This window comes from Perognathus longimembris, chromosome 8 (genome assembly GCF_023159225.1).
Source record: "Perognathus longimembris pacificus isolate PPM17 chromosome 8, ASM2315922v1, whole genome shotgun sequence".
Taxonomy (NCBI): domain Eukaryota; kingdom Metazoa; phylum Chordata; class Mammalia; order Rodentia; family Heteromyidae; genus Perognathus; species Perognathus longimembris.
In genome coordinates, this window is record NC_063168.1 from 27,760,394 (window position 1) to 27,774,058 (window position 13,665).

At 37.4% G+C, this 13,665-nt stretch overlaps 1 protein-coding gene across 1 annotated transcript in view; it reads right to left on the reverse strand.

The window, feature by feature from the left end:
• The window catches only part of Dusp11 (dual specificity phosphatase 11), a 16,303-nt gene continuing 2,638 nt past the window's right edge, over positions 1-13,665 (reverse strand). The window contains exons 3-9 of the mRNA XM_048352756.1: positions 13,098-13,229; positions 8,753-8,876; positions 7,078-7,138; positions 5,314-5,360; positions 4,816-4,891; positions 4,471-4,659; positions 1-1,173 (exon numbers count right to left, since the gene is read on the reverse strand). Coding sequence (XP_048208713.1) covers positions 978-1,173; positions 4,471-4,659; positions 4,816-4,891; positions 5,314-5,360; positions 7,078-7,138; positions 8,753-8,876; positions 13,098-13,229 — 825 coding nt within the window. The 3' untranslated portion in view covers positions 1-977. The remainder of the gene's footprint in view (positions 1,174-4,470; positions 4,660-4,815; positions 4,892-5,313; positions 5,361-7,077; positions 7,139-8,752; positions 8,877-13,097; positions 13,230-13,665) is intronic.

Here is a 13,665-nt window from a genome sequence, read left to right on the forward strand (position 1 = left end):
ATTGCCCAAATATTCACCAACGTTTATTGTGTCATGATAAAAGGCATTTCCTGAGCAAGCTCTATAATTACAAATAATTAGCATCCTCCCACATAGTATACTTGTGTATACCAGAGAAAAAGCACCACTCCAGTGTGAAAGGCAACTGGAGAAAGATCCCAGAGGATTATGTTCAAAAGAGGAGCAATGTCACTAACAGTATTCTCAGCAATTTGTAGTCCTGTTCTATTCTGTTCTTCAAGTAACCTTTCTAATGTGTAAAAATTTTACATTTTCTGGATAGTTTCTGGATAATCCTGTTGATGACACTTGCCCTATCAGGTAAATTATAATTTAATTTACCCAGCATTCTGATTTATCAAATCATTCAGTCTCTCTTGCTCAACTGACAATCTCTAAAATTTTAACTATCCCTATGTTAGATGGCATATCTGGCAATTCAGTGAAAGGAAGTTGATCAAATTCCAAAACTTCCAAATTAAAAAATACCTAATAACAAAAAAATGAATTACAGACAGTGATTAAATTCTAAAGAAATAACTGTCTCCAAGAGGATCTTAAGAGAAATTCTGAGTAGTTCAGGGTAAGGGGAGGAGATACTCTTAATGACTAGGTTAGTAATAGAACATGACAAACACTGAAAATTTCTGTACCTATATCACAAGTCTAATTAGAAGAAACTATAGAAGGGGGAAGCCAATTAAAAAAATAGTTTGCAAAAGAAATGTTAAGTTATTCAGCTAAAAAATATCTTCCCTTTAGAAAAATTTAAGACTAGAATGACTGATTTTTGTTTGAACTGCTATTTTTGTATCCTATAGAAAAGAGGTGATTATTAATGTTTGAGTACTAAGGAGTAATAGATTTTAAAAAGGTGGTGGGGAGGGAAATCTCATATGACCTGGTTTTATTAAAAGCTGCTCTAGCCATCTTCATCCAGCATTGGTGTCCAAGTAGATTGCCAACACAGCTTTGTATCATTCGGTCCATCCCCAATAGGTTGGGCAGGATAGTCTTTGGTAATTGCTGGCAAACCACTTCTTATTCTGGGCTGGTTGACTGCTATTTGGCTTTACATTCCAAAAGTATCTTCGTTGTGAACAATCTTCTCCAGCAGGTCCAGGAGGAGGCATATGACCTTTCTGGTAAATGTTCTGATTTTGTGAAAATTTTCTTAAACAAAAAGTGATAAATGATTATTACAATTACTGAAATATAATAAACTTTACAAAATAATACAGAGCTAATCTGGTTCTGTTTCCTGTATCTATGACCTTCATAGATAAGTTACTTGAGCTTTCCATCTCTTCATTCTTTATAAGCGAGCTAATGGCTGGGAATGTGGTAGAGTACTTGCCTAGCATGTATGAAGCCCTGGGGTTCAATTCCTCAGTACCACATCAACAGAAAAAGCCAGAAGTGACATGGTGGCTCAAGTGGTAGAGTGCTAGCCTTGAACAAAAACGTGGAAATTTGATAAAAATAAAACCTAAAACCCCCCAATTCCATTTAGTCTAATTATTACTAGTTAATATTCGCTTTGGGTCTTTTTTCCTTTGCTTTTTTTGTTTAACTGTTAAATCAGTATTTATTTTTTGTTTATCATAAGTGATTTATCACTTCAATGGCCTTATAAAATGTGATTACATGGATATATTACTTAGCTATATTCTTTATTGTTAAAAATACAACCTATTACCAGTTATTCCCTTACCACAAATGCTTTTGGGATTAATATACCAGAGTATACACAGTTGTCAGCAGAGCACCTCACTCACTTACTGAGTGGGACACAATAGGAAGTTTGAGAAATACGCTGAAAACAGAATGAGCACAGCCTTTTCCATATTTTAAAGGGTTTCCTTACCCTCAACATGAAATTATCAAGTTTTTTTTGTTTTGTTTTTGCTGGTCCTGGGACTTGAACTCTGGGCCTGGGAGCTGCCCCAGAGCCTCTTTGTGCTCAAGACTAGCACTCTACCACTTGAGCCACAAAGCCACTTCTACCTTTTTCTGAGTAGTTTATTGGAGGTAAGAATCTCTGGCTTTCCTGGTCAGGCTGGCTTTGAACCATGATCCTAAGATCTCAGCCTCCTGAGTAGCTAGGATTACAGGTGTGAGCCCTTGGCACCTGGCTAAATTACTTTTTTTTTTTTTTTCCAGTCCTGACCTGGCGCTTGGGACTTCAGGGCCTGGGCACTGTCCCTGGCTTCTTTTTGCTCAAGGCTAGCACTCTACCTCTTAAACCATAGCACCACTTCTGGCTTTTTCTGTTTATGAGGAATCAAACCCAGGGCTTCATGCATGCTAGGCAAACATTTACTGCTAAGCCACATTTCCAGCCCCTACAACTATTTTTATGGCTAGTAAAACTGTTTCAACAGCATACCAATTTTTAATGCCACCAGTAACAACATCTTTTTGAAATGTTGATGTCTTTTAAAAATGTTAACAAACTTTTAAGTGTTCTAAATTGCTTTAACTCATGTAGCAATCAGCAATAACCCCTATCTATGGGATATGTTTTTAAAATCTCCAACTGACCTATGAAGAAATGGACATTCAGAGAGATTACTTATCTCATCAAAGTTGACACATTGGGCAAACGGCAAAGTCAGATCCAAATCTAGGTCTAACCTGATAACCACAACACAGGACTAAAAACTGCTGCTAGGCCAGGTGTAGTGGCTCATGTCTGAAATCTTAGCAACTCAGGAGAAACACAGTTTGAAGCCAGCTCAGACAAAAAGTTTGTGAGACCTCATCTCAACAAACAAAAGCTGGGCATAGTGGTGCATACTTGTCATCTCAGCTACACAGGAACATAACAGGAGGATCAGGGTTCAAGCCAAACAGCATAAATGCAAGATTCTCCTTGAAAAATACCTAAAGCAAATATCAAAGTAATGCCTGACAATCAAAGAATTTTATTTTGGTACTTGTGATGGTTCATTTTAGAATTCTAGCTTGGTATTTGTTCACTTTAGGTATAAGTTGACTGGAATAAACAATATCTAGAGAGCTACTATAGCATTATTTCTAGGTATGGCTGTTGAGTATGTTTCTAAAAAACACTAGTGTGTTAAACTGGCCGACTGAATGGAGAAGATATACCCTCAATGTGGGTAGGTACCAATCAATTGGCTGGCATTCCAACAGAACAAAAAAATAAGAAAAGGAGAACCTGCTTTCTCTTACATCTGGGACGCCTCTCTTTTCCTGTCCTAGTCCATCAGAACTCCAGTTCTTTGAGCTCAAACTCTTACCAACAGTGCCCCTTTTCACTCTACACCTCATTCTAAGGTCTCAGGCCTTTGATCTCAAAACTGAGAATTACCAGGTTCCTGGGTTTGAGGTTTTCTCCTGTGGACTGAACTGCACAACTGGTACTCTTGGGTCTCTAACTGGCCTGTTGTAGGACTTCTCAGTATTCATAATTACATGAGCCAATTCTACCAATGATACCTGGCCTGCTTCCTTGTGTTGGTTTGTCTCTTTGAAAATCCCTAGAAGTATTTTAATCAAACTGAGATTTTTCCAATTTCCTAAATGAAACACTTCTGTGATTTATCTATTGAAATCCTTTGCAAGCTGAGCACTAGTGGCTCATGCTTGTAATCCTAGCTACTCATGAGGCTGAGATCTGAGGATCTCAGTTTGAAGCCAGGCCAGCAGACAATTAATCATGAAAATGCCAGAAGTAGAGGTGTGGCTCAAGTGGTACAGTGTCAGTCTTGAGCAAAAAAGTGAAAGTGCAAGGCCCTGAGCTCAAGCCCCAATAGATACCAAAATAGAATTTTTTTTTTGCAAATATTACTTTAATTTTCATCTGCTCTTTAAATAACCACCTTCCTTAATCCGAAAACACCACAATTAATTTAGCCTAAGAATGCAACATTCTTTGTGTGGTGGGGAGAGCAGTACTGGGGATCAACTCAGGGCCTTATGTTTGCTAGGCATGAACTCTACCACTTGGGCTTGAGCTACACCATAAACCTTTTTGTTGTTGTTAGTTTCTTTTTCATATAGGGTCTTGTGCTTTTGCCTGGAACAGCCTCACACTGACATCATCCTACCTTTGCCTCATGTGTAGTTGGGGTTACAAGTTGTACTACCGTATCCAGCCATAATGCAAGATTATTAAGGACTGTGGGCACAGCTCAGTAGTAGTGGTTGCCTAGTGCTTGTTTCCCCAGCACAGAAAGAAAAACAAAGAATAATTCTTTCTGGTATCCACATCAAATTCTCTGCTTCAAGAAAGCTTAAAATTAATGAAAAATTCTAAGTCCTTTTCTGAATTGCATCTGAAAAGTCATATATTCTTTGTTCTCTATTTGACCTTCTAAAATAGAGCAAGATGGTACGTCCTGGTACCATCACATCATCAGTTGATCATCATCATAATATATTTTCATTGATGTACTGAGTTAATTTCTACTTCAGTTATAGAAAAAGGGAAAGTAGAGGTACCGATATGAGTGTTGGAAGTTTGGGGTCTGGAGGTGAAAACGCCGAGGAGGTGCTGCTGGATAGCCATGGATCCGATGCAAGTTGTACCTAGATCCTTGGTTAACAGACTTGTTAATGGTGTGGACTGGTCCCATGGCATGTGCTGAGTCTTCAACACCAACTGAACCACATGCACCAGAATTCCAATTCCTCAAAGAGAATTAATTCTACATAGTATTGCTGGTTTCCAAATTCAGTAGACAATTTAGTGGCTATATATATATTTGGCCTATGAAGATATCAACCTCCCTCCCACCCCCCCCATTCCCATAACCAAAAATCCCACACATAAAATGTAAGACTTACTTCCTGATAGGCCCATTCTGAAGATCTTCAATGTAGTTTTGTCTTTCTATGCAATGTCCTCGGCACCTATTGAATACTGAGGAATTGGGAGTAGATGAACCGTTAGAAATAATCACACAAAAAATAAACCTTTCCCAGGGAAAGCAAATCAAATCTAAAACTCATCGACTATTTAAGCTATTAGATTTCACTTTTTTCCAGGTCCATTCCTTTATAAAGGTTGGGCAAAGCACTACCTCACACTTTTTGGCCTCTTTTCTTTTGGTGGTGGGGATCAAATCCAGAAGCTTTGCCACTGAGCTCCATCCCTAGCCCCAAGAATTTGTTTTCTTGTCATTTCCTTTTGTGTGTGTGTTCTGTGTGTTTGTATGTTTATGTGGATATGTGTGTCATATTTTAAAACGAATCAATTATATACTTGTCAAAATGAGAAATTCCTCTACATTTTCACCACTAGGTTTATAAAAAGGGAAAAGTAGTGACAACCCTTATACTTACATTCAATTGCATCATCTGGCCTCATGCCTTCTACATCAATCAAATATCTAACAAAACAACATAATTTGGGTCACTTATATATACAAAAAGAAAAAAGATTTTTCAAAAAAGGTCCAACTTCACTTACAAATGGAGACATAAAAATCCTAAGAAAATATCAACACATCTAATTCAACAATGACTAAAAATGATATGCCATGACTACAAAAAAGGCTTAATTCCAAGAATACAAAGACAATTCAATGTTAGAAAAAAATCTATTAAAAGTGCTTATGTTAATATAATTTAACTAATTAAGAAAATACATGACCAGACTGGCAGAGGTATCTGAAAAAATTCAAAATCAAAATACTTTGTACACTAAAGACAGAAGACTTCCTTACTATGACATTATCTAGGAGGAATCAACAACATGCAAAACACAAACTGAAAAAAAAATCAACAAATATAAAAAATAGTGTGTAATCAACTGTCTGAGTCAAACAGAAGTCACCATCACTATCAGCCATTTCTTCCTTACTTGCATCTTCAGCCTACCACCAAATCTTGACAATGATATTACTTAAATCTCTCTATGACTTCTTTCCACCAAAATGACCACCATATCTTGGTCTAAGCTACCACTATAACCAATTCCTACAAAAATTTCCTAACTTGATCCCTTGTTTCTACCTCAGCAGTGTTTTCCACTTCATAGTAAAATGATAGTATGAACATGTACTATGGCTATGTTCCACACACTCAGCCCTAACACAAAAGTTAAAAAGCTTTCTATGCTAAAAACCAAGAAAGGAGAGAAGGAGAGAGAGAGAGAGAAACTTAGTTTATACTTATCTCTGCCTGGCTTAGCTCCCCAAACTTTCAGCTCTTTTTAATGGCATATTTACCCCAGGGCTCACTTCCTCCAACACCATACATGTTATTCTATTATAGGATCTGCACTGTCCCTTATGTTCACAATTCTTTTCTGTGTTTCTACCTGCTTAGTACCAATACTACTGGAAGCTTTATTTGTTCACATTTCCTTACAGAAACCTCTAGTTTCTTTGATAAGGTTAAATCCTTCCCATTATGTTTTCATGGTACCATATACCTCTCCTCCTTAGCACTGATCAGTTATAACTCTATATGTATTGTTATGATTCTTTTATAGCTATCCTTCAGAAAGATAGGTTGTATCTCTTTACTAGTACCTACATATACTAGGTGCACAATAAATATTTTCTGAATGAATAGACATAAATAGGTACTATGTATCAATATCCAAAAATGTATAAGAATACTATTTGATTGTTTGAATAAAATTATCTCTAGGACAGGGCATATGTAGTCAAAGCTGTTCATACAGGAAAGCTCACTACTTTAATGTTTTATGTCAAAAACTTCTGATTCTATGTTCATTTGTAGGCAAAGGAACACACATCCTTTCATAATAAAGTCTCTAAGTACTTGCATAGAAATGTCTGCGACATTCAATTATAAATAAACTGAATGCCTAGTATACCATAAGCTATATATTATATATACATATATAACATACACCATATATATCATACACTATATATACGTGTGTGCGTGCGTGCTTTTTGAAGTTAAAAAAGATAAATACAAACTTATGATGAATCTCTGGGTCAGAGACAAGACTGCTTTCAACGTCACACATTTCTATACTGACTACATGTTTTTCAACAATCATGTTACATTACCATTGTAATCAGACAAAACCAACTTACATGCAGTTTGCCTTTGGGCTTCAAAACCTACCTGCAGATGAGATAGCCAGTTCTGTTTAAGCCATGGGTGCAGTGGACACCAATAAGTTTGCCTATTAAACAAGAAAATGAAGTAACTAAAATTGACACATCAAAAGTAAGTGATACAATCTTCTGGAGAGTAACATTTACAAGTTTATATCACTATGCTGAAGAGAAATGTGCTTTATAGGAAACATGATTAGGAAACACCACCAACCAAAAAGCCAATACTTGATGTGTCTAGGTTATTTTGTATATCCCATTCAGGACTAACGATATTAAACTGCAGAAGGCCTGGTCAGGTATCAACAACTAAAACTCATTTGTCTTAATAAAAAGTGCCCCTATCAGAAATTACCTTAACCATAGAAAAATGTGTGGAAAAATTATGAGAAAGATAAATTGGCTTCTGAATGGAACAAAGCCAACTTCAGGTTTTTTTTCTTTATTTTTTGGCAATGTTAGGGATTAAATTGGGGCCTCGTGCATGCTAGGCAAGTGTTCTATGAATGAGCTACAAGACAGTCAGGTCTTCACTTTCAATAACAGATAAACTGTGTCCAAAGCAGAAAGACAGCACAAACATCTTAAGTAACAAAGATGCACTGGCCCACTTACATTGTGTTTTTTTCCTAGGACTGTTTCACTCCTAACCTATTGTTGTTTCTTTAACTCTTAGATCCTGAGATTGTGTGTGTGCGTGCCTGCGTGCGTGTGTGTGTGTGTGTGTGTGTGTGTGTGTGTGTGTGTATTAGGGCTCTATCTCAGGGCCTAGGTGCTGTCCCTGAGCTCTTTGCTCAAGGATAGCACTCTACCACCTGAGCCACAGCTCCACTTCTGGCTTTTATTTTATTTTTGGTGGTTAACTAGAGATAAGAGTCTCATGGGCTTTCCTGCCGGGGCTGTGTTCAAACCACAAGCCTTAGATCTCAGCCCACCGTGAAGGTAGGATTACAGGTGTGAGCTACTGGCATCCAGCAAACCTGAAATTTTTAATCACTTCTCAACCGTTAATAAATAGGAGACAAAGGAACATTTTAAGTTTATTACATATTTCCCGTTCATGCTTTTAAGCAATGAATGAGCTAGTTCAGGTCATTATTTCTCACTAAACTTACTTTCCTAAGGAAGTTGTTTGTGATCAACAAAAGAAAAAACATCTTCCTTTATTACCACTATCTGATACTTGTATCTTAATAACAATGAAGGCAACTGGCCTAATGTCAGAGCTACTTTAAAAAAACCAAAATGTGGGCTGGGGATATGGCCTAGTGGCAAGAGTGCTTGCCTCATACACATGAGGCCCTGGGTTCAATTCCCCAGCACCATATATACAGAAAATGGCCAGAAGTGGCGCTGTGGCTCAAGTGGCAGAGTGCTAGCCTTGAGCAAAAAGAAGCCAGGGACAGTGCTCAGGCCCTGAGTCCAAGCCCCAGGACTGGCAAAAGAAAAACAAAAACAAAAATGTTCCAACACAATTTAAAATGGACACCAAAACTCTGGATATCGTATATATGCTTACCTGAATGAGGGAAGGGAAAGAAAACTGGGGGAAGGTATAACAAACATGACAAGAAATGTACTCACTACCTTATTATATAACTGTACCCCCTTCTGTACATCACCTTGTCAATAAAATTTAATTTAAAAAATGGACACCAAAGTTCAGATAAGGAAGAACTCACCGTTGTCTTTATTTTCTTTCAAAAAACCATTAACAGCACATTTGAATTTAAAAATAGTGTCATCATCAGGTATCTGATGCCCAACTGTAAATATTTTAAAATAAGAAACAGTTTCTGGCAACTCCTATAAAACAAAACAAAACAAAAAGTACCATTTTATTTGTGGTTAGAGGAGCCAGAATATACACCAATAGAAAACTTAGTATGTCAGCAGTTCCTATAGAAGAGCCAATTTCTCCCAAAGCTGCTTCAAACAGGAAATACAATTTGGCTTTCATTAATACTACAGGATAGTCAATAGATATATGAAACATAGCAATATCTATGTGAATGAGTAGCATGTACAGTGTAACTGAGAATTACATGGAAGATTTATTCCTAATATTTCATGTTTCAAGGGTTAGTATCTACACAAAGCAGCTATGATTTAATCTGAAGTACTCATGGGATGGGCAAAGTAGATGTGGGAAAGATACAAATTAGCATGAATTCATAATGTATTTTACATTACAAATACATACATAGTTTCTAGCTCTGTCTACAGAAAGAATCTAGGAACAATGTCAGCCCAGTAGCCTCTAGTGCTTGAATCGTAATCTCTAAGTATCATTCTTAATAAAACCAATGAAAGCACCTTGATTCTGTTTGGAGCAAGAAATGTTCAAGATGATCCTGAAATTTTTTCCAAACAAACAGCAAGAAGAGTGGCCAAAAACCAGTAGGAATGTGTCAAAAGGTCTCATGAGCCAAAATAAGAAAGTTGTGACTATCCAGAAAGGCTCTTGAAGTGCCTTACTAAGAAAAACTGAAATGGAATTCATACTGCTCAAAAATAATCAGTTAATTAAATAAAATCAAAGTAACCATTAAAAGGTATTAGGGAACCAATTATTTTGAAAACTTACGAATCATGCCTGTTTACTGGGTAACCTACTGAGGTGAAACTTCTTTAATAAATGAAATAAAAATGATTTAAAAAAAAATCACCTTTATTAACCTGGCATGGTAATGCACACCTGTAATCTCAGCACTTGGGAGGCCAAGGCAGGAAGAACTTGAATTCAAGGCCAGTCTGAGCTACACAGCAAGACCCTGTCGCAAAATAGGAAAAAACAAAAACAAAACAAAACAAAAAACCCAAAAACCAAGAACAACAAAGAAAGAAAAAAAAAAAAAGGAAAAAAAATCACTTTTTTGTAAGTCATTAGTGACTGCTAATATCACAGAGAGAGACATTATGAGCCCCCTGGTGGACGAACACATCACTTATGAAACTGTCTTGACTGGGTATAGCAGCATACAGCCTCAGCATGCCAAGGCAGGAGAATCACTTGGGCTCAGGAGTTCAAGACCAGCCCACTCAACACCGAGAGAACCACCTCAAAACGTACATATGGTAGGCATCTTGGTGCAAGGCTGCAATCCTAACAACTCAGGAGGTAGAGATAGAAGTATTTGGGTTTAAAGCTAGCTGGCAAAAAAAAAAAAAAAAAAAAAAAGGGAGACCCTACTTCAAAAAATAAGCTTGGAGGGCTGTGAATGTGGCCTAGTGGTAGAGTGCTTGCCAAGCATGCATGAAGCCCCGAGTTCAATTCCTCAGCACCAAATAAAAAGAAAAACCCAGAAGTAGCACTGTGGCTCAAGCAGTACAGTGAGCAAAAAGAAGCGAGGGACAGTGTTCAGGTCCCGAGTTCCAAGCCCCAGGACTGGCTAAAAAAAAAAAGAAGTATAAAAGAAAAAAAAATAAGCTTGGAGATACATGCCTATAATCCTAGCTACTTGGGAGGCAGAGGTAGGAGTATCCCAGTCTGAGGTAAAATCAAGAGACTCTATCTTTAAAAAACAAAAACACAGGAAAAGGGCTGAGGGCATGGATCAAGCAGTATAGTACTTGTCCAGCTACTTGAGTACAGCAAGTGTGGAGACCTGATTTCAAACCCCACTACTACCAAACACATACACATGCATGTACATATAACATACCCTGTAAAAAATGATAATTGAGCCTGAAGCCAATCAAGCTAGTCCAACTATCAATGTGCAGAAATAAAAGGATTGAAAAATATACTAACACATTAAGATACAATTACTAAGATCTAGATGGTACAAATAGTACATAATTTCTTAAAAAGTTAAGGGAAGAAAAAGAAGAGACACAAATGGGAATCTATAGATTAAAAAAGACTGCAATATTCAAAAGATGAATTTTAAATTATTTGTATTGTTATTATAAAGGTACTGTATAGAGGGATTACAGTTACCGAAGTCAGGTAAAGAGTCCATTTCTTTTTGGACAAAGTCACCCCTCCCCTTGCTCTCTCCCAGTTTTTCCCTCTCATCCCCAGTCACAAGTTGTATAGTTCATTTTCAACATAGTGTCTAGTGAGTATCACTAAATTTTTATGATATTTAAAAGACAAATTGAGTACTGACGGGATATTTGATATTTTAAGAAACGTATTAAAAGGGCTGGGAATATGGCCTAGTGGTAAAGTGCTCACCTTAGATACATGAAGCCCTGGGTTTGATTCGTCAGCACCACATATACAGAAAAAGCCGGAAGTGGCACTGTGGCTCAAGGAAGGAGTAGAGTGCTAGCCTTGAACAAAAATAAGCCAGGGACAGTGCTCAGGCCCTGAGTTCAAGCCCCAGGACTGGCAAAAAATAAAACAAAAAACAAGAAATGTATTAAGGGGAAAAAGTATCTTAAATATACAGAGCAAAGATGCAGAGATAAAAGGTTATCTGAAGTTTGCTTCAAACTAATACAGAATTGAAATAGGTAGGGACACAGATGAAACACAATAAATATTAGGTGATAAATATTAAAGTTGAATAAATTAGTGTGCAGAAGGCACCTAGAAACATGTCAAATTTTTCCTCTCTCTTATATATATGAGATTTATGATAATGACTGAAAAACAATATGACAAAAGTAGAAGACCTCGGGCTGGGAATATGGCCGAGTGGCAAGAGTGCTTGCCTCCTACACATGAAGCTCTCAGTTCGATTCCCCAGCACCACATATATGGAAAACGGCCAGAAGGGGCGCTGTGGCTCAGGTGGCAGAGTGCTAGCCTTGAGTGGGAAGAAGCCAGGGAAGGTGCTCAGGCCCAGCCAAAAAAAAAAAAAAAAAAAAAAAAAGTAGAAGACCTTGATGTTTCTTGTAAGATTAAACAAAACTTGGTAATATGGACAGAGGAATATTTAGCCATAAGAAAGAATAGATTCTGATGACGCTACATAATGAGCCTTGGAAACATGATTAATGAAATAAGCCAGGCAGAGAAGGAAATCTATTTGTATAAGGCACCTAAAACTCACAAATTCATAAAGATAGAAAGAATAGTACAGGTTACTAGGAGTTAGAGGGTGGAGGAGGGAGGTAGTTACTGCTGAATGGTTAGTTTTGGTTGAGGATGATGAAAAAGATTTGAGTATATACAGTGGTAATGGTGACTAAACATTAAATATAGTTCAATTCATGTCTCTAATCTCTACTGTGTTGTTTTTTTTTGTTTTGTTTTGTTTTTTGGCCAGTCCTGGGCCTTGGACTCAGGGCCTGAGCACTGTCCCTGGCTTCTTCCCGCTCAAGGCTAGCACTCTGCCACTTGAGCCACAGCGCCGCTTCTGGCCATTTTCTGTATATGTGGTGCTGGGGAATCGAACCTAGGGCCTCGTGTATCCGAGGCAGGCACTCTTGCCACTAGGCTATATCCCCAGCCCCTCTACTGTGTTTTTAATTCTTTTTTTTCTGAGGAGCTGAGGACCAAACTCAGGGCCTTGTATGTGTCCGGCAAGTGTTCCTCAAACCCCTGATTTTTTTAAATGTGAAATGGGTCCTTACTAAAAGCCAAACTGGCCTAAAAGTCATAATCCTCCTCCTCATCTTCACTCAGTGCTAAGATTACAGACATTCATCTCTATACACAGCCTCCAATGTTATTTTGGGACAATTAGAGCACATGCAACTGCTGGGTGCCGGTGCCTCTAGCTACTCAGGAGGTTGAGTTCTGAGGATCATGGTTCAAAGCCAGCCTGGGCAGGAAAGTCTGTGACAGTTATTTCCAATTAACCAGCAAAAAGATGAATGTGGAGCTGTGGTTCAAGTGGTAGAGTGCTAGCCTTGAGCAAAAAGCTCAGGGATAGCAAACAGACCCTGAGCTCTAGCCCTAGAACCAGTACAAAAACAAAACAACAAAAACAGGTACATTTGTCCATCTTTTAAAATTACCACTACCCATTAAAGAAGGTCAGGCTCTATATCAGCACAAGATGAAAACTACTTATAGTGAATTATTTTAGCATCAGAATGAAGAAAATTTTTCATTAAAGGTTCTTTTACCTCTGGTTTATAATATCGCTGAGTATATGTCAAATCAATAATCAATCCAAGCTCTTCATTTTGTTCCTGGACTTTGTTAAACAGATCCAAAGGGGAAAAGTATTCTTCTGGAGCAAGATTCACTTCAAACTTCTACAAGAAAATGAAATAAGAGAAAGTAAATGTGTATTTAAGACCCCCTATGATATTAGGTATTTCTTTAAATCTTAGGAGGTTAACAATAAGAGTCAAAGTAAACTTTTAACTATTCTGGAAACTGTACTTCAAATTTCTTTGCCAATGATCAAAATGAAGAGAAAAAGCACACTTGATATATTCATTTCTGCATCTGTGTCCCTCTTCCTGAATGATTTTGAAATGTCTTGGTCAACATTAATTTAGGGGAAAAAATGTCCCTATTTATCTAAACTTCACAAGTACACATAGAAGGGGGATTTGTCTTTATGTATATTAACTTTCCTAGACAGTAATCACTTTATAAACAAAGTGGAGACCATATTTCTTTGTCATAATCACATACTTTCATATTAAAATGCTATTTTGTTACATACGTTACAACTTTTGCCTA